The sequence below is a fragment of the Carettochelys insculpta genome, chromosome 6, assembly GCF_033958435.1.
Source record: "Carettochelys insculpta isolate YL-2023 chromosome 6, ASM3395843v1, whole genome shotgun sequence".
NCBI lineage: Eukaryota > Metazoa > Chordata > Testudines > Carettochelyidae > Carettochelys > Carettochelys insculpta.
The window spans coordinates 121,392,957-121,417,675 of NC_134142.1; the positions used below are offsets into that span (position 1 = coordinate 121,392,957).

The following is a 24,719-nucleotide window of genomic DNA, read 5'->3' on the forward strand; positions in this document are numbered from 1 at the left end:
GGGGCGGGGTGATCGGTAAAAAGGGGTGGGGCTTGCTGCAGGGGGTCGGGTGATCAAGTATAAGGGGTGCTGCTTGCTGTAGGGGTGGGGTGATCGGGTCTAAGGGGCGGGGCTTGCTGCAAGGGGTGGGCTGAGCAGGTATAAGAGGTGGGGCTTGCTGCAGGGGGCAGGGTGATCTGGTGTAAGGGGTGGGGCTTGCTGCAGGGGGTGGGCTGATTGGACATAAGGGGTGGGGCTTGCTGCAGGGGGTGGGCTGATCAGATATAAGGGCCGGTTGCCAGCCAGCACGGTAGTGGTGGGGCTGGGAGTCCTGAGACTTTGGAATTGCTCCAGTTTAAAGGGCTCCTGCTACCCTTCTGACAGCAGCATACAAATAGCGTGCAGGCCAGCTGCAGCCCAGGGGCTGGTTCCAAGTGTTTGGAGGGTGGATTTCGTTGGTTTCTGTGCTGGGGCCTCTAAGAGAAGTTTGCTGGTATCACTCCCCTGCTAGGACTACCGTAATTACACCAGTGAGCAACCCCCTGGGGAAAGCCCATGTGCCAGTTGAGAGAGGTCCCCTGGGCAAACGCTGGCAGCAGGATTGGGATGGATTTGCCGGAGGAGATATGAAGAAGTCACCCCGACCCAGCACTGCCCGGCCAGCGCATGTATCTAGGGCGGCTCTGCCCCCAGTCAGCCTCAGCCAGCACTGGCTGTCCAGGAATGTGGGCAGAGGGTGGCTGCATGATGGGCCCCACAGAGGGGTGCTGCCAGCCCAGGAAGAGCCCATGCTCCCAGCTGGGGCACCTGCCCTCCTTGCCCTGACCTCACCAGGAAGGGGCTGGCTGCTGTGTGCCCCATACTCCCCTCCTGTTGCTGGCCAGCCCACGTCACAGGGGCCTCTTGGATTCTCTGTGCCACCCCCAAACACTGCCTCCCTTTGCCAGCTTCCTTCCCCACCTGCTCCACAGCCCTGCTGCTACTCCCGATCCTGATCCCTGCAGGAGTGACTGACCAGGGCACTGCATTTCCCAGCCAGAGGCTGGTCCCTTGCAGCTACAGGCAGCACAAGCACAGGAGGAGATGGGAATGGGGTACAGGGGGTGCCACAGGGGCTGGGCTGGGGGGGTCCATCTGATTTCACTTCTTCCTGGCTGCTGGGGGGCACTCCGCATGGAGGGGAAGCTGCAAGGACAGAGCCATCACCAGGGACCAAGACGTGACCAGGAGGGAACCTGCCTCCATACCCATGATTCCCTGGGATCATCACACGCACCCCAGAAAGGGACAGGCAGGGAGAGCTGTGCTAATGCGGAGTAGCACTGGGCCGGGCAGTGCTGGGGGCAGTGTGTTGCAGGGCGGGGGGATTCCCTAGCGTGACTGTTCCCTCCAGCTGTGAGAGAGCAGGGGGTGGCTCTGGGTTGGCCCGGGGGGCACTGAGTGGGGCTGGCCAAGACAGAGCTGTGCTGATTCTCCCAGGTTATGACCCTCACGCAGGCAGGACCGTGTTGCTTTCGGGCCATGCCAGCTGGCCTGAGTGGATGCCAGGTTCCCCGTTGAGGAAGGGGGTGAGTCCTCTTCTGGCCCCAAGAGGGGAACTGGTTAGCACCTTTCCCGGCCCAGCAGACTCCTGCTCCGAGGACCTTGCCCCAGGCACCAGGGCCGAGCCCTTGAGACTTTGGCATCTTGGCACAGATAAACCTCTCACCCTTGACCCAGTGGGAGGCTCATCACGGCAGGGAATGCCAGGCATCACCGCAGCAGCTACAACCCCGGCAGGCACCCAGCTGGGCACTGTGCAGAGAGGTAACACCACCAGCAGTGGGGGGCGGCCCCTGTGCCCCGCAGGGAGCCTGGCAGGTCAGCCCAGTGTGAGCCAGGGTAGAGGACCCTGCTGGGTCATTGCCAGCTGTTGAGATCAGCACCCTGGAGAAACGATCTCTGGGCTGGGGAACTCATACAGGCGCTGGCGGCTGCTCCCTGTGTCCTGCGTTCTGAGGCTCAGTCCCTGGTCTGTTCCTTCCTGCCAAAGCCAGGGTGGGACGCCTGGGGAGGCTCTCACTTGTCCAATGGCCCAGACCAGCTCCCCTACAGCACAGGTGAGGCCCATGGGTGCAGCCCACCCATAGGGCACACGTCAGGGAGCCAGAGACCCTGTGAAATCTCCCAGAATTGGGCCAGGCCCACTCAGTGTCCCCCACCCAGCCAGCCCTGTCCCACGCAGCACCCCACAGGCCGTCCCAGCCCTGCCCCACACAGCGTGCCCCGGGCCATCCCAGCCTTGCCCCACTCATCACCCCCCTGGGCCGTCCCAGCCTTGCCCCACTCAGTAACCCCTGGGCCGTCCCAGCCCTGCCCCACTCAGCGCCCCCCTGGGCTGTCCCAGCCCTGCCCCATGTAGCGTGCCCCGGGCCATCCCAGCCTTGCCCCACTCATCACCCCCCTGGGCTGTCCCAGCCCTGCCCCACTCAGCGCCCCCCTGGGCCGTCCCAGCCCTGCCCCATGCAGCGCCCCCCGGGCTGTCCCAGCCCTGCCCCACTCAGTGCCCGCCTGGGCCATCCCATCCTTTCCCCACTCAGCGCCCCCCTGGGCCGTCGCAGCCCTTCCCCACTCAGCGACCCCCTGGGCCATCCCAGCCCTGCCCCACACAGTGCCCCCCTGGGCCGTCCCAGCCCTGCCCCACACAGCACTCCCTGTTCCCTGGTCAGCCTGACTCCGATCTGTGCTCCCCCCACCCCCTGGCCAGTCCCACCCCATCAGCATCTGTTAACCCTTCCCTCCCCCAGCCCTGCTAGGGTCCCCCTCCCCTCACACCAGGGGCAGCCTGTGTGGGGCATTTCCTCCTCTCTTTGCAGCTGAGGCACTGGCCCCCTTCTGGCCCCAGTGGATCATGCAGAGCCTTCCTGGGCTGTTTCCATGGGCAGGAGGAATGGGCGATGTGCATCGGGGCTGTTCCTGGATGCTCTTCCGTTTCTCCCCAAGGAACGCAGGCAGGGTCCTGCCCCTGTGCCTGGAGGGACAAGCAGGAGAAAGGTCCCTTGCTCAGAATTCCAAGTGCGCTCCTCCAGCAAACTCCCTGTCCAAAGGCAGCCGGGTGTCTACTTCCTCCGGGGCCGTGCTCTCTGCTGGGTCTCTGGCTGCTTGGCTGCACTATTCACAGACGCAGCCAATCTATCCCCCCCGTTTGCAATCGATGGGTAACCCATTCACTCGCGTGGGTGCCTCATTGCCTTGGAGAGTGGCTTCCTAGTGTTCCCGGCTATCATCACACCCAGAGGTATTTCATTTCTCCGTTCCCTTGGCCTGGACCTGAGCTGTGCTGCTTTGGTGCTGAGCCCAGCCATTGGCTTTACTCAGGTCTGTGATTGCCTGTAGATAGAGGACAGGTTTGATGGAAGCCACCGACACCTTCCAAGGTAACCACATGGACCACCAGGGGAAACCCCCACAGACAGCAACACAGGCAAGATGGGTATTGGGGGGGAGCCGTGTTAGTCTGTATCTTCAAAAACAATGAGAAGTCCTGTGGCACCTTAGAGACTAACAGATATTTTGGAGCAGCAGCTTTCGTGGGCAAAGACCCACTTCATCAGATGCATGGGTGGGGCAGTTTCAGAGGAGGATTTAAAGAGGGGGTCTCAGTAAAGGAGAGGGCCAGAGCTGAGAAGAGACCGTCTATTCAGTTGGGGTGGAAATGGCCCATTATCAGCAGTTAATATGGAGCTGTGAATATCAAGAGAGGAGAAACTGCTTTTGTAAGGGGCCAACCACTCCCAGTCTCTGTTCAGTCCTTGGTTGATGGAGTCAAATTTGCAAATGAATTGCAGCTCTGAAATTTCTCTTTCCATTTTATTTTTGAAAAACATTTGTTGTAGGACTGCTACTTTTAAATCTGTTCCTGAGTGTCAGGGAGATTGAAGTGCTCTTCCAACAGGTTTTTGTATGTTACCATTCCTGATGTCTGATTTACATCCATTTATTCTTTTACATAAAAAAAGCAGTCAAGTAGCACTTTAAAGACTAACAAAATAATTTATTAGGTGATGAGCTTTCGTGGAACAGACCCACTTCTTCAGACCACAGCCAGACCAGAACAGACTCAATATTTAAGGCACAGAGAACCAAAAACAGTAATCAAGGTGGACAAATCAGAAAAAGATAATCAAGGTGAGCAAATCAGAGAGCAGAGGGGTAGAAGTGGCAGGGAGGTCAAGAATTAGATTAAGCCAAGTATAGAGACTGTCCAGTTTGGCCAATGTAAATTGCAGTGGGGCATTGCTGGCACATGATGGCATATATTATATTAGCAGACGTGCAGATAAAGGAGCCCCGATGGTATGGTTGATGTTAAGTCCTGCGCTGATATTGCTGGTGTTGCTGGAGCCTGAGCTAAACAGGAGGATTGGAAAAGCGGTCACAACTCTGTTCAGACTTAGCAAGAGAGTGTGGAACAACAACAAGCTGTACACTCGCACCAAAATGCAAGTCTACAGAGCCTGCATCCTCAGCACCCTCCTCTGCAGTAGCGAGTCTTGGACCTTGTACGCCTGCCAGGAAAAGAGGCTGAATGTCTTCCACTTGCGCTGCCTTAGGCACATTCTTGGGATGTCATGGAAGAGCAGAGTGCCCAACAACGCCTCAAGCAAACTGGAATTCCAACCATGCACACCCTCCTCAGGCAGCAGCGGCTCCGCTGGCTTGGCCATGTCCCCAGGATGAACGATGGAAGGATCCCAAAAGACATCCTGTTCGGCGAGCTAGTCTCTGGCAAAAGACCTCCTGGACGCCCCCAGTTGCGCTACAAAGACGTCTGTAAGAGGGATCTCGAGGTAGACGTGGACCCAGATAGCTGGGAAGAGCTGGCAGACGACTGCAGCAGCTGGAAGCAGGAACTACACAGGGGCCTTCAAAAGGCTGAGATGAAGATCAGACAGCTGGCAGAGAAGTGAGCCCATAGAAAGGACAGCAAGGACCTGCCAGACACCCCCTACATACGCAGCAGATGTAGCAAGAACTGTCAATCTCATGTGGGCGTCCACAGTCACAGTCAACACTGTAAATGACAAACTTAAATGGAGTTACGCAGGGCACGATCCATAGTCTACACAGACTGAAGGATGCCTAGATATGTGAGTAGAGTTGGCTGCGAGGTTAATTGCAGGGATTGGTTCCAGGTTTAGAGTTAGTGTTGTGGTCTATAGATGCTGGTGAGAATTTGTTTCAGGCTGTCTGTAGGTGAGAACAGGCTGGTCTTCCAAGGTCTGTGAGAGTGAAGGATTGTTGTCCAGGATGGGTTGCAGATCACTGATGATGCGCTGGAGAGGCTTTAGCTGGGGGCTGTATATGATGGCCAGTGGCGTTCTCTTGTTTTCCCAAAGCAGGCAAGATGAACCCCAAAGCTGCCAGGCAAGATGCCAAGGGCCTAGAGGTGCCAACAGGCTGTGTTCTGTGGTTGAGCAGAGCTTCTGGGGAGGCACAGGGCAGAGCCACCGCTTGGGGGAGTGGGCCAGAGATCAAGCACAAGGCAGCAGCCCCCTGCCCAGAGAAGGGAGCCCAGGCTGGATTCAGTGGGACCCACAGCAGGAGCGAGGAATGAGCTGAGCCAGAGGGATAGTAGGGCTGGCAGGGCTGAGCCAACGGCCCTGCCCCTCGGAGCGTCACCCTGGGCAGAGCAGCCAATGGCCAGGTGTCGCCCAAAGCGAATTAACCCACAGCACCGGGGCCTCAGGGAGGAAAGGAATTAAAGCTGGGGCTGCTGGTGAGGCCCTTGAAAAAATCCCAGGCCTTGGTGTAGAACCCAGGAGTCCGAGCTCCCAGCCCCCACTGCTCCAACCCACCAGAGCCCACTGCCTTCCCCAGGCCAGAGGTACAACCCAGCAGTCCTGGCACCTGCCCCAACAGGAAGCAGCCAGCCAGGGTGGCACAAACCACAACACAACACCTGTGCACAGAGAGTGGGAGGGGGGCAGTGCTTGCTGCAGGGGATGGGGAAACCGGGTATAAAGGGCGGGGCTTGCTGCAGTGGGCGGGGTGATCTGGCATAAGGGGTGGGGCTTGCTGCAGGGGACATTAGGGGAATTGGCCCCTCCACCCCAATTTCATTTTAATCTGGTGTCCCCCTCCCCTCAGGGCAAGAGGCTGGGGGAATGGGCAGAAGCTGCAGGAGCAGGGGGTGAAGGGTACAGAGACAGTGGGGATGGGCAGGGGCCAGTGAGTGGGGTTAAGGGCTCAGGTCATGGGGATGGGCAGAAGATGGGGGAGGGGTTGAGGCTCAGATCGTGGGGATGGGCAGTGGATGGGGGGAGGAGTTCAGGGCTCAGGCAGTGGGGACAGGCAGTGGATGGGGGAGGGGTTTGGGGCTCAGGCCATGGGGATGGGCCAGGGCCAGGTGAGGGGTTCGGGGCTCAGGCAGTGGGAACGGGCAGTGGATGGGGGAGGGGTTCGGGGCTCAGGCCATGGAGGTGGGCAGGGACCAGGGGAGGGGTTCGGGGCTCAGGCCATGGAGGTGGGCAGGGACCAGGTGAGGGGTTCGGGGCTCAGGCAGTGGGAACGGGCAGTGGCTGGGGGAGGAGTTTGGGGCTCAGGCCATGGAGGTGGGCAGGGACCAGGGGAGGGGTTCGGGGCTCAGGCCATGGGGATGGGCCAGGGGCAGGGGAGGGGTTAGAGGCTCAGGCTGTGGGGACGGGCAGAGGGAAGGGATGGTGCCAGTGGGGGGGGCAGTGTCTGGGAGCGTGGGAGGTGGGGTTGGCTCAGGGGCTCTGGGTCCCCAGCAGAGGCTGACCTGTCCCCTCCCCCAGTATGAACCCCTACGCGGGTGTGGTGAGCAGCCTGCGCACCGCCTGGCTGGCGGGGAAGACCCGGGGCGCTGAGCACCGGGTGTCCCAGCTGGAGGCGCTGGGCCGCTTCCTGGAGGAGCAGCGGGGCCCCATCCTGGAGGCCATGGCCTTGGACATGCGTAAGGTGAGCCGGGGCCGCGCCCAGAGCCCAGCGTGGGGGGTGGGTCCTGGGGAGCCCCGAGAGCTGGGAACACACTGTGGTCTCATCCCTCCCGGTCCCTGGCTCACATTCCCCCACAGGAGCGAGAGCTGGGCTGGGCCGGGGGCTGTGTGTGCAGAGAGGGGTGTTTTGGTAGGGTCTCCTCAAATAGCCCTGCCGCTCTGGGCTCCAGGTGGTGAGAGAACCACCTGGCCCTGGGAGGGCAGCAGTGGGACGAGCCCTGGTCCCCGGGGCAGGCCGGTCCCCAGGCCACAACTGGCACCTGAGGGGGCTCTGTGTGGGGCACAGCCCAGCCTTGCCTGGTGGCAGTGAGTCCCCCGGCCCAAGGGGCAGAGCTGTGCACCTGGACCCCATCCTGTGGGCAGGCGGCTCCGGGCCCAGGCCGACTGGCGCAGCTGGGCCCTGCTGGGGGGACACTGGTAGGACACCTGAGGGCAGAGGTCACCCACAGGGACAGGTCGGTGTCTGCCAGCAGGAGGGCTCGTGCCCCAGCAGCTGTGTGACACCCCCGGTGTCGGTGAGGAGTGAGGGGGTCTCAGGCCAAGGGACCGCACTGGCCCACAGGGGAGGGGTCCCTCAGATGGGGGGTGGCAGCACATCCCCCCCCAGTGAGCTTCCCCAGCTGGTCCCCTCCATCGGATGGCCATGTCCCTGCCCCACGCCGCCCTTGGGATATGTGGTGGGAGAAGGGCAGAGCCATGTGCCAGGCAGTGGAGGGGCAGAGCTGTGGGCCGGGTGGAGGACAAGCAGAGCCGTGGGCCGGGTGGGCCCCTCGGAGAGGGGGCGACGTTAACGCCGGTCCGCGCCCCCAGCCCCCCCTGGAGGCAGAGCTCTCCGAGATCCTGCTGGTGAGGAACGAGGTGACCCACGCGCTCAACAGCCTGTCCAGCTGGATGAAGGACGAGTTCGTGGAGAAGAACTTGGTAATGGGGAGATGCCCCAGGGCTGAGCGGGGACGGGGAGGAAACACACCCCAAGGCCGAGGTCTGGGGCAGCCGGGAACAAGCCCCAGGGCTGAGCCGGGCCAGAGCTCCCCTTGCCCAGCGTGTCCCCATCTCCCGGGCTGGGCACCGCTGCCCAGCTCCTGACACTGGGGCTGCCCTGCAGGTGACGCAGCTGGACGAGGCCTTCATCCGCAAGGAGCCCTACGGGGTGGTGCTGATCATCGGGCCCTGGAACTACCCCCTGCACCTCATCCTAGTGCCCCTGGTGGGGGCCATCGCTGCTGGTGAGTCGGGGACCCCGGCATGGCTCCCCCCACCCCCCAGATCCCCCTGTCACAGCACGGTGCCCATGTGCTCTCGGACAGGCGTCCAGCCCCTGGTGTGCTCCCCTGGGACACCACCTGCCGAGCCCGGCGGGGGTCAGGGAGCTGCTGTGAGGCCGGGGGGGGCAGTGGTGTGTCCCCCCCGCTGCACAGTGATGTCCTGCCCCCCCGCCCCCCAGGGAACTGCGTCCTCGTCAAACCCTCCGAGATCAGCCGGGGCACCGAGAAGCTGGTGGCCGAGACGCTGCCCGGCTACCTGGACAAGGTAAAGAGCTGCCCTGCCCTGCCCTGCCTGGCACCGCACCCCTCCGTGTGCCCGGCCCCCTTCTCCTGTGCTCAGAGCCAGCCCTGCCACCCCCACCCCGCGCCCAGCCGGGGCCGGCTGCCCTCCCCCTGTGCTCAGTCAGTGCCCTGGGCCGGGGCTGGGGCTGGGGCTGGGCAGAGCAAAGGGGCAGCCGAAGTCACCCCCATTCCCGCTGCAGGACTGCTTTGCCGTGGTGACGGGGGGCCCCGTGGAGACCACCCAGCTGCTGGAGAACAAGTTCGACTTCATCTTCTTCACTGGTGCGGCCTGAGCCCCCCCGGACCCTCCCCTCCCCCCGCTGGGGCACTGCCCAGCCCCCGCCCCATGGCTTCTGCCTCCCCTCCCGCGGGGGCTGCCCCAGACCCCCTGCAGGCCCACGCTCTGCCCCGCCCACGGCCGTGGGTCCGTCGGGCTTGTCCTGCGGGGCCGGGGGGTGTCCGGGCCGGGGATCCCGTCGTTGAGGCCGTGAGCAGTGCGGCCCCTCCCCCCGGGGGCTGGGAGCGACAGGAGCCCCCAGCCGAGGCAGGGCCCTTCCCTGCCTCCGGCGAGGCGGGTGCTGCCCGGGGCCCCGGGCCGGGGGAGAGTGGCAGGGCCGTGCCCTGAGGCCTCCCCTCACCCCCGCAGGCAGCCCCCAGGTGGGCAGGGGGGTGATGGCAGCGGCGGCCCAGCACCTGACGCCGCTGGCGCTGGAGCTGGGGGGCAAGAACCCCTGCTACGTGGCGGAGGACAGCGAGCTGGAGAGCGCGGCCACCCGGCTGGTGTGGGGGCGCTGCTTCAACGCGGGCCAGACCTGCGTGGCGCCCGACTACGTGCTGTGCAGCCCGGCCACGCAGGAGAAGCTGCTGCCCGCCCTGGGCCGCGCCATCGCCCGCTTCTTCGGCCCCGAGCCCCGGGAGTCGCCCGACTTGGCCCGCATGGTCAGCGACCGGCACTTCCGGCGCGTCCGGGCCCTGCTGGGCAGCGGGCGCGTGGCCCTCGGGGGGCAGACGGACGAGGCGGAGCGCTACATCGGTGAGGGCCCCGGCGCCGGGCTGGGAGCCCCGACGGTGCAGGAAGGAGTGCGGGGCGCTCCCTGGGCAGGCTGGGTCCTTGGGGTGCCGTGGAGGCAGAGTGGGCCCCAGGGGGGCTCTGGGGGTGGGGCAGGGCCCCGGGGGGGACTTGTGGGAGCCGGGCAGGGGGTATGGGAGCTCTGGGAATGGGGTAAAGCCTGGGGGGCTCAGAGGGGTGGTGAAGGGCCTCTGGCAGATCTAAGTGGTGGGGGCACAGCCTTGGGAGATTCTGGGGGGCAGGGCTGGAGATCATGGGGGTCGGGGGCAGCTGGGCAGGGGAGGGCCTGGGGGAAAGCTGTGGGGCCGGGTGTGCGTTGGGGAGGGCTCTGGTGGGTTCGGCTCCCGGGGGGCTCTGGTGGCAGGGTTGGGCCTGTTGGGAGCTCTGGCAATGGGGTAAGGCCCAGGGGGCTGCGGGGCGCAGTGAAAGACCTGTGGGGGGCTCTGGGGGCAGGGCTGGGCCTTTGGGGGTCTTGGCAGGGTCCAGGAGGGGTTTTGGGGGTGGCTCTGTGGGTGGGTGGCTCCGGAGGCAGGACAGGGCCTGGGGGGGTCCCTGGGCGGGTCCCTGGGCAAGGGCAGAGCTGGATGGGGGCAGACCCCCGGCGGGGGAGGAGTGCCACACGCCCCCCATGCAGCGAGCGATTCCCACAGCCCCCACGGTGCTGGCGGACGTGCAGCCGTCGCAGCCGGCCATGCAGGAGGAGATCTTCGGGCCCGTCCTGCCCATCATCACGGTGCCCAGCGTGGACGACGCCATCGCCTTCATCAACAGCCGGGAGCGGCCGCTGGCCGTGTACGTCTTCGCCTCCGACAGCAAGGTGCGGGCAGGGCCTGGGTGAGGGGGGCTCCTGCTGGGGCCGCCGGCTGGGCGACGGGGGGCAGCGCTGGCCGGCGCCCCCAGGCCCGGCGGCAGAGGCAGCGGCTCTGCCATAACCCCTGGCTCTGCCCCCAGGTGGTGCAGCGGGTGCTGGAGCGGACCAGCAGCGGCGGGTTTGGTGCCAATGACACTCTGATGCAGATGACGCTGCTGTCCTTGCCCTTTGGGGGCATCGGTACGTCCGGGCCCAGCTGCCCCGTCTCCTGCCCCAGCCTGGGCCGAGCCCCTGGGTTGGGGGGGGTGCTAGATGCGGGGCCTGATTAGGGGCCTGTGTGCGATGGAGACCCTGGATGGGGGTGCGGCACATGGGGCCAGGCTGCCCTGCCCAGCCCTAGCCCTGCCTGTGGCCTCCCCCTGCTCATCCAGCTACCTGCAGGGTCCCAGCCTGCAGCAGGGCCCTAGGTGCATATGCTGGGCCTCAGCTGGGGGCAGTGGGGCCCCTGCAATATGACTATGACGTGTGCCTGTCTGAGCCAGGCTGCGTGGTAGGGCCCAGTGGGCTGGCAACATACCAGGGGGCCACAACTGGGCCCTGTGTCTGAGCCACGCTGTGTGGCAGGGCGCTGTGGGCTGGGATGTGCTGCGGGGCCACAGCTGGGCCCTGCCTGTCTCCAGCTGTGCTCTGTCTCCAGGGAGCAGCGGGCTGGGCTCGTACCACGGCAGGTTCAGCTTCGACACCTTCTCTCACCGCCGCGCCTGCCTCCTCCGCAGGACGGGCCTGGAGGCCCTGAACTCCGTGCGCTACCCGCCCTACAGCGAGCGCAAGATGGGGCTACTGGCTTCGGCCTCCCAGGTCAAGCGCAAGGGCGGCTGCAGCCTCCAGTGACGAGTGGCCCGTCCCAGCACCACACAAGCCACTTTTTGCCTGATGGGTGGGGTGGGGGGCAGCTGGCTCGGTTCCCAGCTGATCTGGAAAATCTGCCCCCCTCCCACGGGTGATGAAGACTTCCCAGTCTCCCCTCCCCATTGGAAGAAAATGGCCTGGAAAGTTTGTGGCTCAGCGACCCAACAAATAAAGCACAACACCAGGGTCTTTGCTGCAGCCACCAAATCACACCACAGTGAGCCCACTAGCCCCGGCTCTTCAAGCTGAGGCCACGCTCCCTCACTGCTCTCAGCCACCTTCCTGTCCCCCGGCCAAAGCTTGACGGCAGGTGTGGCGTTATTGGATTTTCAATGCATGTGAGAATCATGATTGTAACCTGTCCTCGCTTTGCACCAAACCTTGCTCCCGTTGGGCCAAGTGAGGTGCGCAATGAAAGTTGGTGATTCACTGAATTTCTTTATGCTCCTTATATGTCTGCATCATTTCTGTATGTGAAGCATTGGCTCCGTACCTGGTTAGTTCTGAGAGGACACAAGAGGAGGCAGGGGGACCTGCTGTGAAAGAATTCCTAGCCACGTAAAGCAGAGGGGATCCTAATCCCCAGCTCAGGAATTTAGCTAGGATATGTCGTCTGGCGTGTTGCTAATGGCGGAATACCCAGAAAAGGGACGTGGACAGGGGCCTGGATCATGTGACGCTCCATTGCAAATGTGATGGGACGCAGGGGGTAACCACAGGTTTCCCTCCACGTGGGCAAGGGTATAAAGAGGACCTGAGACCCTTCCATCTTGTCTGCAGCCTCCAGGAACATCTGTACTATGAATGGAACCTGAATGAATTTCTGACCCATCATAACAAAGGATATATTCCAGGGACTATTAAAATAGCCACCTATTCCATGCGCTGCAGCCTGCTTCAAGAAAGTTATGATTGACGGATGTAATTTAACACTTTTAACAATCTTCCTCTCTCCCCTAGTCTTCCTTTTTATTAAAAAAACCTTTAGATTTTAGATCCTAAAGGATTGGTGCAGCGTGTTGTTTTGGGTGAAATCTGCTTATACGTTGACCTGGGAATGTGGTTGGTCCCTCTGGGGCCTGGAAGAACTCATGGGTTTAGTGAACCCGGTTTTCATAACCTCTCAGCTGTGTAAGGAGGGGGTTCTGATTTAGGCACAAGGGAAGCTCGAGAGCCTGAGGGATTTACTTGGTGACTTCTGGCTGGCCAGGAAGGGAGCAGCGTTGCTCTTTGTGACTGGTTTGGTGCCTTGTCGTAGAGGAACCACAATCTGGACAGTAAGCAACCTGGTTTTAAGTAATTTGCCCAGGTTTGGCTCTCTCCGCAGTGCCCAAGAAACCTCCCTATATCAGAGCGGGGCTGAGCTCTCCATCAGGGCTATGAGGAGTCAGGTAGGTGGGATGTGAGCTTGGTCCTGGCCGAGGTCATGGTGGTGCACTCAGCCCTGGAGAGAGTTCTGAGCCAGGAGCCCCTACCACCATCTGGGGGCTCAGCAGCGGGGGCCCCCCGCCCATCCTACACCTTTTGCCCAGTGTTCCCTGTCAGCTGAGTGCTTGTGCAACTGCTCAGGCAAGATTCCCAGGGTGCCCGGCTGATTAGCAGAGCACCCACGGCCGGGTTTGCGGCTCTCTTGCGGTTGCACGTTCGTACGTGTCTCAGTGCACGTAAACATTTATGCTGCACGTGGATGGAAATGATCGGCAGGAACTTTGTCCAGGGCCCCACTCAACTTCTTCCCCTCGCATGCCCCTCTCACTTGGCCCTTCCCAGCTGTGGTCTCAGGACCAGAGAACCAGGTGGCCTGCACCACAGCCCTCTGGAAGAACCCCTCCAGCCCTTTGGCTGACCCCTTCCTACGGCACCATTTAGGCTGAGAGCCCTCATTAAGAGCTGCTCACCTGTGGCAGACCAGGAAGGGCATCGAGAAAGCAAGGCAGAAGAGGCTGCAAGGGGGGAAAGCTGCAGTCTCTGTCTCTCTAGGATAAGGGAGAGAAGGGGGCACTCGCCCCAAGATGTAGGGGCTGTCAAGCAAACTAAGCCATAGGGGTGGCCAATGGCGGCCTACTGAGTAGGCTAGGGGCGAGGCAGAAGGGTGTAGGGTAGCACAGACCTTGGCTGCTGAAGATAAGGCCCCGGACCGGAACCCAGTGTAGGGAGCAGGCCTTGATCCCCCCAGCCCCTGATGGAATGGCATGTTCAGGGGGGAGGCTCAGCCAGGGGAGGGCCTGGGGCCTCCTGGGGGACCCTGGAAGAGGCAGCCCATTGTGCTGCGGCCAGAGGGCCGAGCCACAGAGCTGAGGCTCCCTAGGACAAGACAACAGGCCACAGGGATAGCAGGAAGAAGGCATGGGGCTGAAAGCGCTACGCCCCAGCGCGGCCAGGAGGAAGGGTTTCCAGCACTGAGCGGTGACCCTCATAGAATACTACCACTGGAAGGGACCTCAAGAGGCCATCGAGTCCAGCCCCCTGCCCCAATGGCAGGACCAAGTACTGTCTACACCATCCCTGATAGACATCTATCTAACCTGTTCTTAAACATCTCCAGCGATGGAGATTCCACAACCTCCCCTGGCAATTTATTCCACCATTTGACCACGCTGGCAGTTAGGAACTTTTTGCTAATGTCAACCTAAACCTCCCTGGCTGTAGTTTAAGCCCATTGCTTCTTGTGCTATCCTCAGAGGCCAAGAAGAACAAGTTTTCTCCCTCCTCCTGCGGACACCCCTTTAGATACCTGAAAACTGCTATCATGTCCCCCTCAATCATCTTTTTTTCCAAACTAAACAAGCCCAATTCTTTCAGCTTCTCCTCCAAGGTCATGTTCTCTAGACCTTTGATCATTCTTGTTGCTCTTTTCTGGCCCCTTTCCAATTTCTCCACATCTTTCTTGAAACGCGGTGCCCAGAACTCAACACAATACTCCAACTGGGGCCTAACCAGTGCAGAGCAGAGTAGAGCGGAAGAATGACTTCTTGTGTCTTTCTCACAACACACCTATTAATGCATCCCAGCCCCGGAACTGCAGGGTTCCAGTAGCCATCACACCAGTGCCAAATACACGGATCAAATAACCTCCCTCCCTTACTGAAGTTGCCTGGTTCCACACCCCAAGATCATGTTAGCCCTTCTGGCTACAGCATTGCCCTGGGAGCAACCGTTCACCTCCCGATCTTGCATGGTCACTGCTTCCCAGGCTAGAGACAATGCTCCCCTTCCTGTAGGAGCAGCCAATGTTTCTAGAAGTACCCATTTAGGTCTAGACATCTTCAAATGCCTATTTGTTGGAGTCCAGCTTGTCAAATGACCCTGATCACTCTGTATCAGTGACCAGGCCCCTCCGGTATTTTCCACTCCCCGCCCCCAGATCTTTGCATCATCTGCAACTTTTATCAGCAGTGAGGTTGTGTTTTCTTTCGGGTTGTTGGTTCACAAATACTAACTAGCCCAGGGCCAAAAACTGGACCCCCCTAGGTGAGCCACACTAGAACCACACTTCTTTCAATGACATTTTCCCGTTTGCAGCTACATTTTGAGAGGTGGCACTTAGCCAGTTTTTAATCCCTTGAGTCTGTGACTTGATTATTTTGCACCCTTCTAGTTTTTTAATCAAAAAGCAATATCATGTGAAAAGCCCGACAGAAATCTATTAGAAAACCACTTATCAACTCAACTGGTACGTGCATCAAAAAAAGATACCAGCTTCATCTGACAAAATCTGTTTTCCATAAACTCACATTCACTAGCAGGTCTTAATTACATTGCCCTCTTTTTATTTTGTATCAATAGATTCCTGTATCTGCGGCCTCATTATCTTGCCCACAATCCATGTCAGGCTGGCAGGCCCATAATTACTTGCATTAGCCAGTTTAATTCCTGGAACCACATCAACTTTCTTCCAGTTTTGTGGGACATCCTCAAGTTTCTGAGAAGAAGTAAACATCAATAATGGCCCTGCAAGCTCCCCAGCCAGGTCTTTTAAAACTCTTGGATGGAAGTTCTCCAGGCCTGCTGATTTTAAAATGGCTGACGTTGGTAGCTCCTGTTTTACATCCTAGCTGAGATACTAGTGGGATGGAAAGACTTGGTTGTTACACCATCCTGCTTTTTTTCCAAATACAGAACAGAAATATTTATTGAATACTTTTGTCACTTCTGGCATTAATATGGAAAATTCTGTTTCCAGATAGCAATGGACCAATGGATAACAAAATCTTTTTATTGTCCTTAACTCTGTTGGCAATAGCGTTTGCCTAGCCTCCTTTTGCTTCCCTTATCAATTTTCTACTAGTCCTAACTTCTGATTTCTTTTCCTTACTATCCACCTTCCTTTTCTTTATACATATTTTTTTTTCTAGTAGTGACTTCGCTTCCCTCAAAGTTAGGTTGGCGTCTTAGCTAGTGTGTCCTTTCCTCTTGATTGTGACTCTGTCGGGTATCTATTGACAGGTTTTTAAACATTTCTCAGCTCTCATTCAAAAGGGTTTCTAACTGGGGGACAAGGACCGGAGCAGGGGTGTGACTAAGCAGGACGGAGTAAGTGAGATGGCAGAGGTTGTCTGGCTGAGTGGAGGAGGGGACGGAGCTGCTGGGTGGTATGGCAGGTGGGTGGCAAGGGTGGGGATGGGTGAGGCACTTTCTGTCCTTACTTACAGAGCAGAATCACAGCCCTGGTGGCCATGAGTACTCGGCCTGGGGACTCATGCCCATCCACAGTGGAATGCCCGGGCCCGGCAGTGGTAAGAGCAGCCTCGTGGCAGGTCAGTCACAACTCCCCACGTGAGATGAAAAAGACACTGGACCACCACAAACTCCTTCATGCGCAGTAGCACCGGAGGGTGGGTGAACTCAGCAGTCTTTGAACCCAAAGGCTGTGGGGGAACAGACCTACCTGGGTCCGGTGGGATTTGCTATTTGCCGGGGCTCAGGACACAGGGGGTGTTTCCAGCCCAGAGGAGGCGTGTGGGACCAGCGGTGAAGTCTGCGCTTACACAGACAGCCACAGGGCAGGTTCAGACTGCACCACAAGGCTCAGGCACCCCGGCTGGGTCTCTGAGGGCTACTCCCAGCTCTGCCGCGAGGAAGCTTGGCTCTGGACTCGCCCTGCTAAGGCGTTCCAGACACCCCCCTTGCCCAGAGAGGCCAGAGCCAGCTCTGGGGCCTCCCCTTCCAGTGCCCAGCTCCCCAGGCACCGAGTGGTGGCCCCAGGGAGAACAGAGGCAGGGAGCTCTGGGGCTGGCTTGGGCCACCTGCAGCGAGGGACTTGCAAATTAACGCAGCCCTTGAATTTAGCTCACTCTGGCCTCCCCCAGCCAGGGCTGGCCCCAGAGGGAGGCCCTGGGCAGCCCCCTTCCCTCCGGCACCACAGACACCAGCTCCACCCCTTCCCCGATAGGCCTGGCCAGGGGGTACCTAAGGCCAGACCAGGCAGGGGGGAGCAGCGACAGGGAGTCGCCTCTCTCCCCGCTTCCTGCCGGCCCCCCCAGGGCGCTCGCCGCAGCTTCCCACCCCGAGCCCCTCTTGGCTGAGGCAGCTGGAGGCCTCCCCGTCACCCAGGGAGAAGTGGGAGGCTGGGGGTGGGGCAGGACACTGGAGGGAGGGGATTCTTGGCAGCTGCCCCAGGTGATCCTTTCTCTCCCATCCCTGGGAGGGCTGCTGTGGAACGCCCAGAAGTTTGGGGCCTGGGGTGGCCGCCCCACCTTGGCCTCCTCTCTGCTGCTAGCCAAGGCCAGCCCTGGGCTCTCCCCACAGCCCTTCCAGTAGCTGTTGATCCTGTCCCTCAGCCTCCCGCTATGCCAGCGCTGGGCTCCCTCTGCTCTGGGCTGTCTCAGTGCCCCCCCATGCTGACTCACAGATCCCTGCTACCCCGGCCCTGCCCCCCAGGCGAGTGTCCCTCAATCCCCACCCCCAGGCCCCCTTGTGCAGGCTGCGCCTCGCCGGTGTCTATCTGCTCCTGCCTGTGCTGGCTGTTGGACCGGTCTCCTCTCCCAGCGCCCTCCGTGCCGCCCGCAGAGGCAAAGGCTCCACAGGTCAGGCCAGGTGGCGAGTTCAAGGCACTGTCTTTACTGCACCCCAGGGCCAAGGGCTGGGCAGGTGGCAAAGGCAGCGACGGCCGGAGAGCGTGACGGGAGCAGGCACGTGACGGCTAAGGCAGCGGAGGGCAGCTGAGGCCGGGGGAGTCCCTGACAGCTGCTCTCACTGCCCCTTTGGCTCTCTGGTGCAGGGACACTTCTCCCCCACGCCGTAGAGTCAGAGATGCACTCCCGGGGCAATGCAGCCGCAGCCTGGGCGCCCCATGGCCCCCAGGAATGCAGACACCTGTCCTAGGGGGTTATTCCTCAGCAGCCCCCTGGGCCAGCAACTGGCTCCTGGGGAACCCCGGGGGGGGGGCTCCCTTCCGAGCCCCCCAGCCGCTGGAGATGAACCTGGGCTGGCACCGGCAGGGGCCCCGAGCCAGGGCGGGCGGAAGCCAGGCCCCTCTCCGCAGGGAGGCGAAGGGGGACAACGAGAGGGTTTAACCCCTTTGGAGGGGCCCGATCCCTGCGGGCAGCCAGGCGCCTCGCCGATGGCCATCCGGCAAGGGGCACCCCGGCCGGCCCCACCTCCCCCCATCACTGGAGGCTGCAGCCGCCCTTGCGCTTGACCTGGGAGACCGAAGCCAGCAGCCCCATCTTGCGCTCGCTGTAGGGCGGGTAGCGCATGGAGTTCAGGGCCTCCAGGCCCGGCCTGCGCAGGAGGCAGGCGCGGCGGTGAGAGAAGGTGTCGAAGCTGAACCTGCCGTGGTACGAGCCCAGCCCGCTGCTCCCTGGAGACAGAGCACAGTTGGAGACAGGCAGGGTCCAGCCGTGGCCCCGCAGCACATCCCAGCCCACAGCGCCCTGCCACGCAGCGTGGCTCAGACACGGGGCCCACCCGTTACCTCCCCAGGTACGATCCCAGCCCACTGGGCCCTGCCGCGCAGCGGGGGCTCGGCCAGGCACACAGTCTAGTCGCACTGAAGGAGCCCAGCAGAGGCCCAGCATACACTGGTTGCTGCTGCGCAGACCCAGCCTGCCCTGGGCTGGTCTGCAGAGACTTGATGTGGGGCTGTGTGCAGCACCTGGCTGGGCTTGGGCCCTGAGGGGAGGTCCATAGGCAATGGCCCAGCTTCCCAGCAGCTCGGCTAGGTGGAGGCCATCTGAGCACCGCGAGGGGGCGGCCGCCTGGGGGCTGAGGGAGCAGCTGCAGGGAGCGCGGGTTAGCCTGGGCTGGGGAGGGTGAGGACAGGACACGGGGAGGAGGAAGGAGGGATTCAGGGCCCGTGAGCCCTTCACCCCCCGAGGAATAAGGCTGCCTGCCCTGGCCCCTGCACTAACATGGCTCCTAGGGCAGGTTGCGTCTCTCACAAGCACTAAACCCTCTTCGTCCACCGGCCGGCTGAGAGTCCCGTCCGGCTGCGGCTGCGGATGGGGGTGCGGGGTCAGGGGCTCCCCGACACGCCATCACCAGGGGGAGGCCACAGGCAGGGCTAGGGCTGGGCAGGGCAGCCTGGCCCCATGTGCCGCACCCCCGTCCAGGAGCTCCATCCTGCACAGGCCCCTCCCCAGGCCCTGCCACTAGCACCCCCTGAAACCCCAGCGCTCGGCCCAGGATGGGGCAGGCAACGGGGCAGCTGGGCCCGGACGTACCAATGCCCCCAAAGGGCAGGGACAGCAGCGTCATCTGCATCAGAGTGTCATTGGCACCAAACCCGCCGCTGCTGGTCCGCTCCAGCACCCGCTGCACCACCTGGGGGCAGAGCCGGGGGTTATGGCAGAGCCGCTGCCTCTGCCGCCGGGCCTAGGGGTGCCGGCCAGCGCTGCCCCCCGTCGCCCAGCCGGCGGCCCCAGCAGGAGCCCCCCTCGCCCAGGCCCTGCCCGCACCTTGCTGTCGGAGGCGAAGACGTACACGGCCAGCGGCCGCTCCCGGCTGTTGATGAAGGCGATGGCGTCGTCCACGCCGGGCACCGTGACGATGGGCAGGACGGGCCCGAAGATCTCCTCCTGCATGGCCGGCTGCGACGGCTGCACGTCCGCCAGCACCGTGGGGGCTGTGGGAATCGCTCGCTGCATGGGGGGCGTGTGGCACTCCTCCCCCGCCGGGGGTCTGCCCCCATCCAGCTCTGCCCTTGCCCAGGGACCCCCCCCCGGGCCCTGTCCTGCCTCCGGAGCCACCCACCCACAGAGCCACCCCCAAAACCCCTCCTGGACCCTGCCAGGACCCCCAAAGGCCCAGCCTTGCCCCCAGAGACCCCCACAGGTCTTTCACTGCCCCCCGCAGCCCCCTGGGCCTTACCCCATTGCCAGAGCTCCCAACAGGCCCAACCCTGCCACCAGAGCCCCCCGGGAGCCCAACCTACCAGAGCCCTCCCCAACGCACACGCTGCCCCACAGCCTTCCCCCAGGCCCTCCCCTGCCCAGCTGCCCCCGACCCCCATGATCTCCAGCCCTGCCCCCCAGAATCTCCCAAGGCTGTGCCCCACCCTTAGAGCTTCCAGAGGCCCTTCACCACCCCTCTGAGCCCCCCAGGCTTTACCCCATTCCCAGAGCTCCCATACCCCCTGCCTGGCTCCCACAAGTCCCCCCCGGGGCCCTGCCCCACCCCCAGAGCCCCCCTGGGGCCCACTCCGCCTCCACGGCACCCCAAGGACCCAGCCTGCCCCAGGGAGCGCCCCGCACTCCTTCCTGCACCGTCGGGGCTCCCAGCCCGGCACCGGGGCCCTCACCGATGTAGCGCTCCGCCTCGTCCGTCTGCCCCCCGAGGGCCACGTGCCCGCTGCCCAGCAGGGCCCGGACGCGCTGGAAGTGCCGGTCGCTGACCATGCGGGCCAAGTCGGGCGACTCCCGGGGCTCGGGGCCGAAGAAGCGGGCGATGGCGCGGCCCAGGGCGGGCAGCAGCTTCTCCTGCGTGGCCGGGCTGCACAGCACGTAGTCGGGCGCCACGCAGGTCTGGCCCGCGTTGAAGCAGCGCCCCCACACCAGCCGGGCGGCCGCGCTCTCCAGCTCGCTGTCCTCCGCCACGTAGCAGGGGTTCTTGCCCCCCAGCTCCAGCGCCAGCGGCGTCAGGTGCTGGGCCGCCGCCGCCATCACCCCCCTGCCCACCTGGGCGCTGCCTGCGGGGGTGAGGGGAGGCCTCAGGGCACGGCCCTGCCGCTCTCCCCCAGCCCAGGGCCCAGGCAGGACCCACCTCACCGAGTGCAGGGAAGGGCCCTGCCTCGGCCGGGGGCTCCCGTTGCTCCCACCCCCCCGGGGGGAGGGGCCGCACTGCTCACGGCCTCAACGATGGGATCCCCGGCCCGGACACCCCCCGGCCCCGCAGGACAAGCCCGACGGGCCCACGGCCGTGGACGGGGCAGAACGTGGGCCTCCAGGGGGTCTGGGGCAGCCCCCATGGGAGGGGAGGCAGAAGCCATGGGGCGGGGGCTGGGCAGTGCCCCAGAGGGGAGAGGGGAGGGTCCGGGGGCGGCTCGGGCCGCACCAGTGAAGAAGATGAAGTCGAACTTGTTCTCCAGCAGCTGGGTGGTCTCCGCGGGGCCCCCCGTCACCACGGCAAAGCAGTCCTGCAGCGGGAATGGGGGTGACTTCAGCTGCCCCTTTGCTCTGCCCAGCCCCAGCCCAGCCCAGCCCCAGCCCCAGCCCCAGCCCAGGGCACTGACTGAACGCAGGGGGAGGGCAGCCGGCCCCGGCCGGGCACGGGGTGGGGGTGGCAGGGCTGGCTCTGAGCACAGGAGAAGGGGCCGGGCACAGGGAGGGGTGCGGTGCCAGGCAGGGCAGGGCAGGGCAGGGCAGCGCAGCTCTTTACCTTGTCCAGGTAGCCGGGCAGCGTCTCGGCCACCAGCTTCTCGGTGCCCCGGCTGATCTCGGAGGGTTTGACGAGGACGCAGTTCCCTGGGGGGCGGGGGGGCAGGACATCACTGTGCAGTGGGAGGGACACACCACTGCCCCCCCGGCCTCACAGCAGCTCCCTGACACCCGCCGGGCTCGGCAGGTGGTGTCCCAGGGGAGCACACCAGGGGCTGGACGCCTGTCCGAGAGCACATGGGCACCGTGCCGTGACGGGGGGATCTGGGGGGTGGGGGGAGCCATGCCGGGGTCCCCGACTCACCAGCAGCGATGGCCCCCACCAGGGGCACTAGGATGAGGTGCAGGGGGTAGTTCCAGGGCCCGATGATCAGCACCACCCCGTAGGGCTCCTTGCGGATGAAGGCCTCGTCCAGCTGCGTCACCTGCAGGGCAGCCCCAGTGTCAGGAGCTGGGCAGCGGTGCCCAGCCCGGGAGATGGGGACACGCTGGGCAAGGGGAGCTCTGGCCCGGCTCAGACCTGGGGCTTGTTCCCGGCTGCCCCAGACCTCGGCCTTGGGGTGTGTTTCCTCCCCGTCCCCGCTCAGCCCTGGGGCATCTCCCCATTACCAAGTTCTTCTCCACGAACTCGTCCTTCATCCAGCTGGACAGGCTGTTGAGCGCGTGGGTCACCTCGTTCCTCACCAGCAGGATCTCGGAGAGCTCTGCCTCCAGGGGGGGCTGGGGGCGCGGACCGGCGTTAACGTCGCCCCCTCTCCGAGGGGCCCACCCGGCCCACGGCTCTGCTTGTCCTCCACCCGGCCCACAGCTCTGCCCCTCCACCCCCCCAGCACATGGCTCTGCCCTTCTCCCACCACATATCCCAAGGGCGGCGTGGGGCAGGGACATGGCCATCCGATGGAGGGGACCAGCTGGGGAAGCTCACTGGGGGGGGAGGTGGTGCCACCCCCCATCTGAGGGACCCCCCCCCCACTCCCCACCGACACCAGGGGGTGTCACACAGCTGCTGGGGCACGAGCCCTCCTGCCAGCAGACACCGACCCGTCCCTGTGGGCGACCCCCGGCCTCAGGTCTCCTACCAGTGTCCCCCCAGCAGGGCCCAGCTGTGCCAGCGGCCTGAGCCCAGAGCCACCTGCCCACAGGATGGGGCCCGGGTGCACAGCTCTGCCCCTTGGGCCGGGGGACTCACTGCCACCAGGCAAGGCTGGGCTGTGCCCCACACAGAGCCCCCTCAGGTGCCAGTCACGGCCTGGGGACCGGCCTGCGCCGGGGACCAGGGCTCGTCCCACTGCTGCCCTCCCAGGGCCAGGTGGTTCTCTCACCGCCCGGAGCCCAGAGCCACAGGGCCATTTGAGGAGACCCTACCAAAACACCCCTCTCTGCACACACAGCCCCCCGGCCCAGCCCAGCCCAGCCCTTGGCCCTCGCTCCTGTGGGGGAAGGTGGGCCAGGGACCGGGAGGGACAAGACCGCAGTGTGTTCCCAGCTCTCGGGGCCCCCCGGTACCCTGCCCCGCGCTGGGCTCTGGGCGCGGCCCCGGCTCACCTTGCGCATGTCCGAGGCCATGGCCTCCAGGATGGGTCCCCGCTGCTCCTCCAGGAAGCGGCCCAGCGCCTCCAGCTGGGACACCCGGTGCTCAGCGCCCCGGGTCTTCCCCGCCAGCCAGGCAGTGCGCAGGCTGCTCACCACACCCGCGTAGGGGTTCATACTGGGGGAGGGGACAGGTCAGCCTCTGCTGGGGACCCAGAGCCCCTGAGCCAACCCCACTCCCCACGCTCCCAGACACTGCCCCCCCACTGGCACCATCCCTTCCCTCAGCCCGTCCCGAGCCCCTTCCCCATCCACTGACCATCCCCACAGCCTGAGCCCGAACCCCTCCCCCAGTCGCTGCCCATCCCTACTCCCTCTGAGCCCTGAACACTTCCCCCCAGCCCCTGCCCACCCCCACTGCCCGAGCCCCTAACCCCTCCCCCATCCACTGCCATCCCCACTGCCTGAGCCCTGAACACTTCCCCCCAGCCCCTGCCCACCCCCACTGCCCGAGCCCCTAACCCCTCCCCCATCCACTGCCATCCCCACTGCCTGAGCCCCGAGCCCCTCCCCCCTGCCCCTGCTCCTGCCCCTGCCCATCCCCACTGCCTCTGATCTCATCCTACCTCACAGCTCCCCCTGTCCCCGGCTGAGGCAGGGGCACGGCAGCGGGGGGGCTGCCCCCTCAGCTCTCGGGGGGGCAGGAGGGGAGGGGAGGGGGCGGGGCGTGCTCCGGGGGATCACAGGTACTGGGGCCGCCCTCACGTGGGCACCAACTTTCAACCTTCTTCCGGCCCCGGGGAGCGATCGAGCCCCGCCCCTCTGCCGGCTCGCCCCGCCCCCTGGGCAGGTCCCGCCCCGCCCCTCCCACCTGATCCGCTGGAGCCCGATCGTACTTGTGGCGAATGTCACTGACTCGCCCAGCCCCGCCCCTCCCTGGTATGCTGCTGCTGATTGGGCAGCGGCTCTCGGGCGGAGGGTGGTGATTGGCTGGGTCCGGCCGGGCTTTGCCCTTCGCTGGCTGGGATTTCCTGGCCCTCGATGTGGCCTCGCCTACCCCAATCAGGGCAGAGAGGCACCAGCGCAGGGCGGGGCAGGACGCCTGGGTTCTCTCCCTGGTCAGAGGCGGGATAGGTGGGTTAGAGAGGGAGGGCCTGGGAGTCAGGACTCCTGGGTTCTCTGCTTACTTGGGGGAGGGGGCTGGGAGCCAGGACTCCTGGGTTCTCTGCTTACTTGGGGGAGGGGGCTGGGAGCCAGGACTCCTGGCTTTTGACCCTGGTCTGGTGTTAAAGCAGGGGACAGGCAGAGCTCATGGGCTGGCTCCCTGTGTCTCAAGGGTTAGGGCAGGGAGCAGCTGAAAACCAGGATTTCTGGGTTCCATCCCAGCTCTGCCCTGCAGTTGTTCAGCACACAGATTTATCTCCAATCAGAGTCTCATGCCAACTGTGAGGCTGCTGTCCGTTTGAGGACACCCATCTGGCCCTGGTCAGTGCTGTGTGTTTAGTTTGGTTGGCAGGAGACACTGCCATCAGATGCTCCCCCTGGTGCTATCAGGACTTGCCCTGGACTCTCTGGAAGAGGGGAGAGAGAGGCCTTAAACCCTCTGCACCATGCCTCCCCAGCAGCTATGGTGACCATAGGCAGTCAGTCCCTCACCCAGCATCTGTGTCAATCATCTTGCCTGAGTCACTGCCTGTGGGCACCTTGCCTGGGGTATCTCTGTTTCCGTCCACATTCTTATCCTGGAAGGTGTTGGTGGCTTCCACCAAAAGTGTCTTGGATCTGCAGACAATCGTAGACCTGGTTAAAGCGAACAGCTGTGCTAAACACCTGTCATTCGGGCCAAAAAGCGAACATGAAAACTGGGGGTCACCAAATAAAATTACAGATTTCAAACAAACCAAAGGAATGCACAATGTGCACTCAACCTGTGGAACTCCCTGCTGCAGGAGGTTGTGAAGACCAGGACTTTTAACGGGGTTCAAAAAAAGAACTAGATACATTCAGGTGGAATAGTAACAGAGAGGGAGCTGTGCTAGTCTATATACTATCAAAACAAAA

General features: G+C 63.2%; 2 protein-coding genes across 5 annotated transcripts; one reads left to right on the forward strand and one right to left on the reverse strand.

The window, feature by feature from the left end:
• The first annotated feature begins 4,033 nt into the window (after positions 1-4,033).
• Positions 4,034-12,285, forward strand: LOC142014061 (aldehyde dehydrogenase family 3 member B1-like). 3 transcript variants are annotated; one of them, XM_074996076.1, is made up of 10 exons: positions 4,034-5,108; positions 6,777-6,939; positions 7,788-7,898; positions 8,083-8,203; positions 8,422-8,507; positions 8,725-8,806; positions 9,171-9,557; positions 10,244-10,410; positions 10,545-10,644; positions 11,102-12,285. In XM_074996076.1, exons 2-10 carry the CDS (start codon positions 6,778-6,780, stop codon positions 11,293-11,295), a joined length of 1,410 nt encoding a protein of 469 aa, XP_074852177.1. In that variant the 5' UTR covers positions 4,034-5,108; position 6,777; the 3' UTR covers positions 11,296-12,285. The 3 variants fall into 3 exon arrangements, with proteins under 3 accessions (XP_074852177.1, XP_074852178.1, XP_074852179.1); XM_074996077.1 differs by having other exon boundaries at positions 11,181-12,285; XM_074996078.1 differs by lacking the exons at positions 4,034-5,108; positions 6,777-6,939; positions 8,725-8,806 and having other exon boundaries at positions 7,792-7,898.
• Positions 12,286-14,949: 2,664 nt separating this feature from the next.
• On the reverse strand, positions 14,950-23,433 carry LOC142014893 (aldehyde dehydrogenase family 3 member B1-like). 2 transcript variants are annotated; one of them, XM_074998135.1, is made up of 10 exons: positions 23,285-23,433; positions 22,674-22,836; positions 21,738-21,848; positions 21,433-21,553; positions 21,130-21,215; positions 20,806-20,887; positions 20,054-20,440; positions 19,212-19,378; positions 18,978-19,077; positions 14,950-18,115 (listed from the first exon to the last, which is right to left on the reverse strand). In XM_074998135.1, the coding sequence occupies exons 2-10, from the start codon at positions 22,833-22,835 to the stop codon at positions 17,922-17,924; spliced, it is 1,410 nt and encodes a 469-aa protein (XP_074854236.1). In that variant the 5' UTR covers position 22,836; positions 23,285-23,433; the 3' UTR covers positions 14,950-17,921. The 2 variants fall into 2 exon arrangements, with proteins under 2 accessions (XP_074854236.1, XP_074854237.1); XM_074998136.1 differs by lacking the exons at positions 20,806-20,887; positions 23,285-23,433 and having other exon boundaries at positions 22,674-22,701.
• Between the last annotated feature and the right edge of the window lie 1,286 nt (positions 23,434-24,719).

Coding starts and splice junctions, on each gene's coding strand:
- LOC142014893 (XM_074998135.1), bottom strand. CDS start 22,835: ATGAACCCCTACGCGGGTGTGGTGAGCAGCCTGCGCACTGCCTGGCTG. Junction 21,849..22,673: donor TGGCCTCGGACATGCGCAAG/GTGAGCCGGGGC, acceptor CCGCGCCCCCAG/CCCCCCCTGGAGGCAGAGCT. Junction 19,078..19,211: donor TCTTCGCCTCCGACAGCAAG/GTGCGGGCAGGG, acceptor CTCTGCCCCCAG/GTGGTGCAGCGGGTGCTGGA.
- LOC142014061 (XM_074996076.1), top strand. CDS start 6,778: ATGAACCCCTACGCGGGTGTGGTGAGCAGCCTGCGCACCGCCTGGCTG. Junction 6,940..7,787: donor TGGCCTTGGACATGCGTAAG/GTGAGCCGGGGC, acceptor CCGCGCCCCCAG/CCCCCCCTGGAGGCAGAGCT. Junction 8,807..9,170: donor CGACTTCATCTTCTTCACTG/GTGCGGCCTGAG, acceptor TCACCCCCGCAG/GCAGCCCCCAGGTGGGCAGG.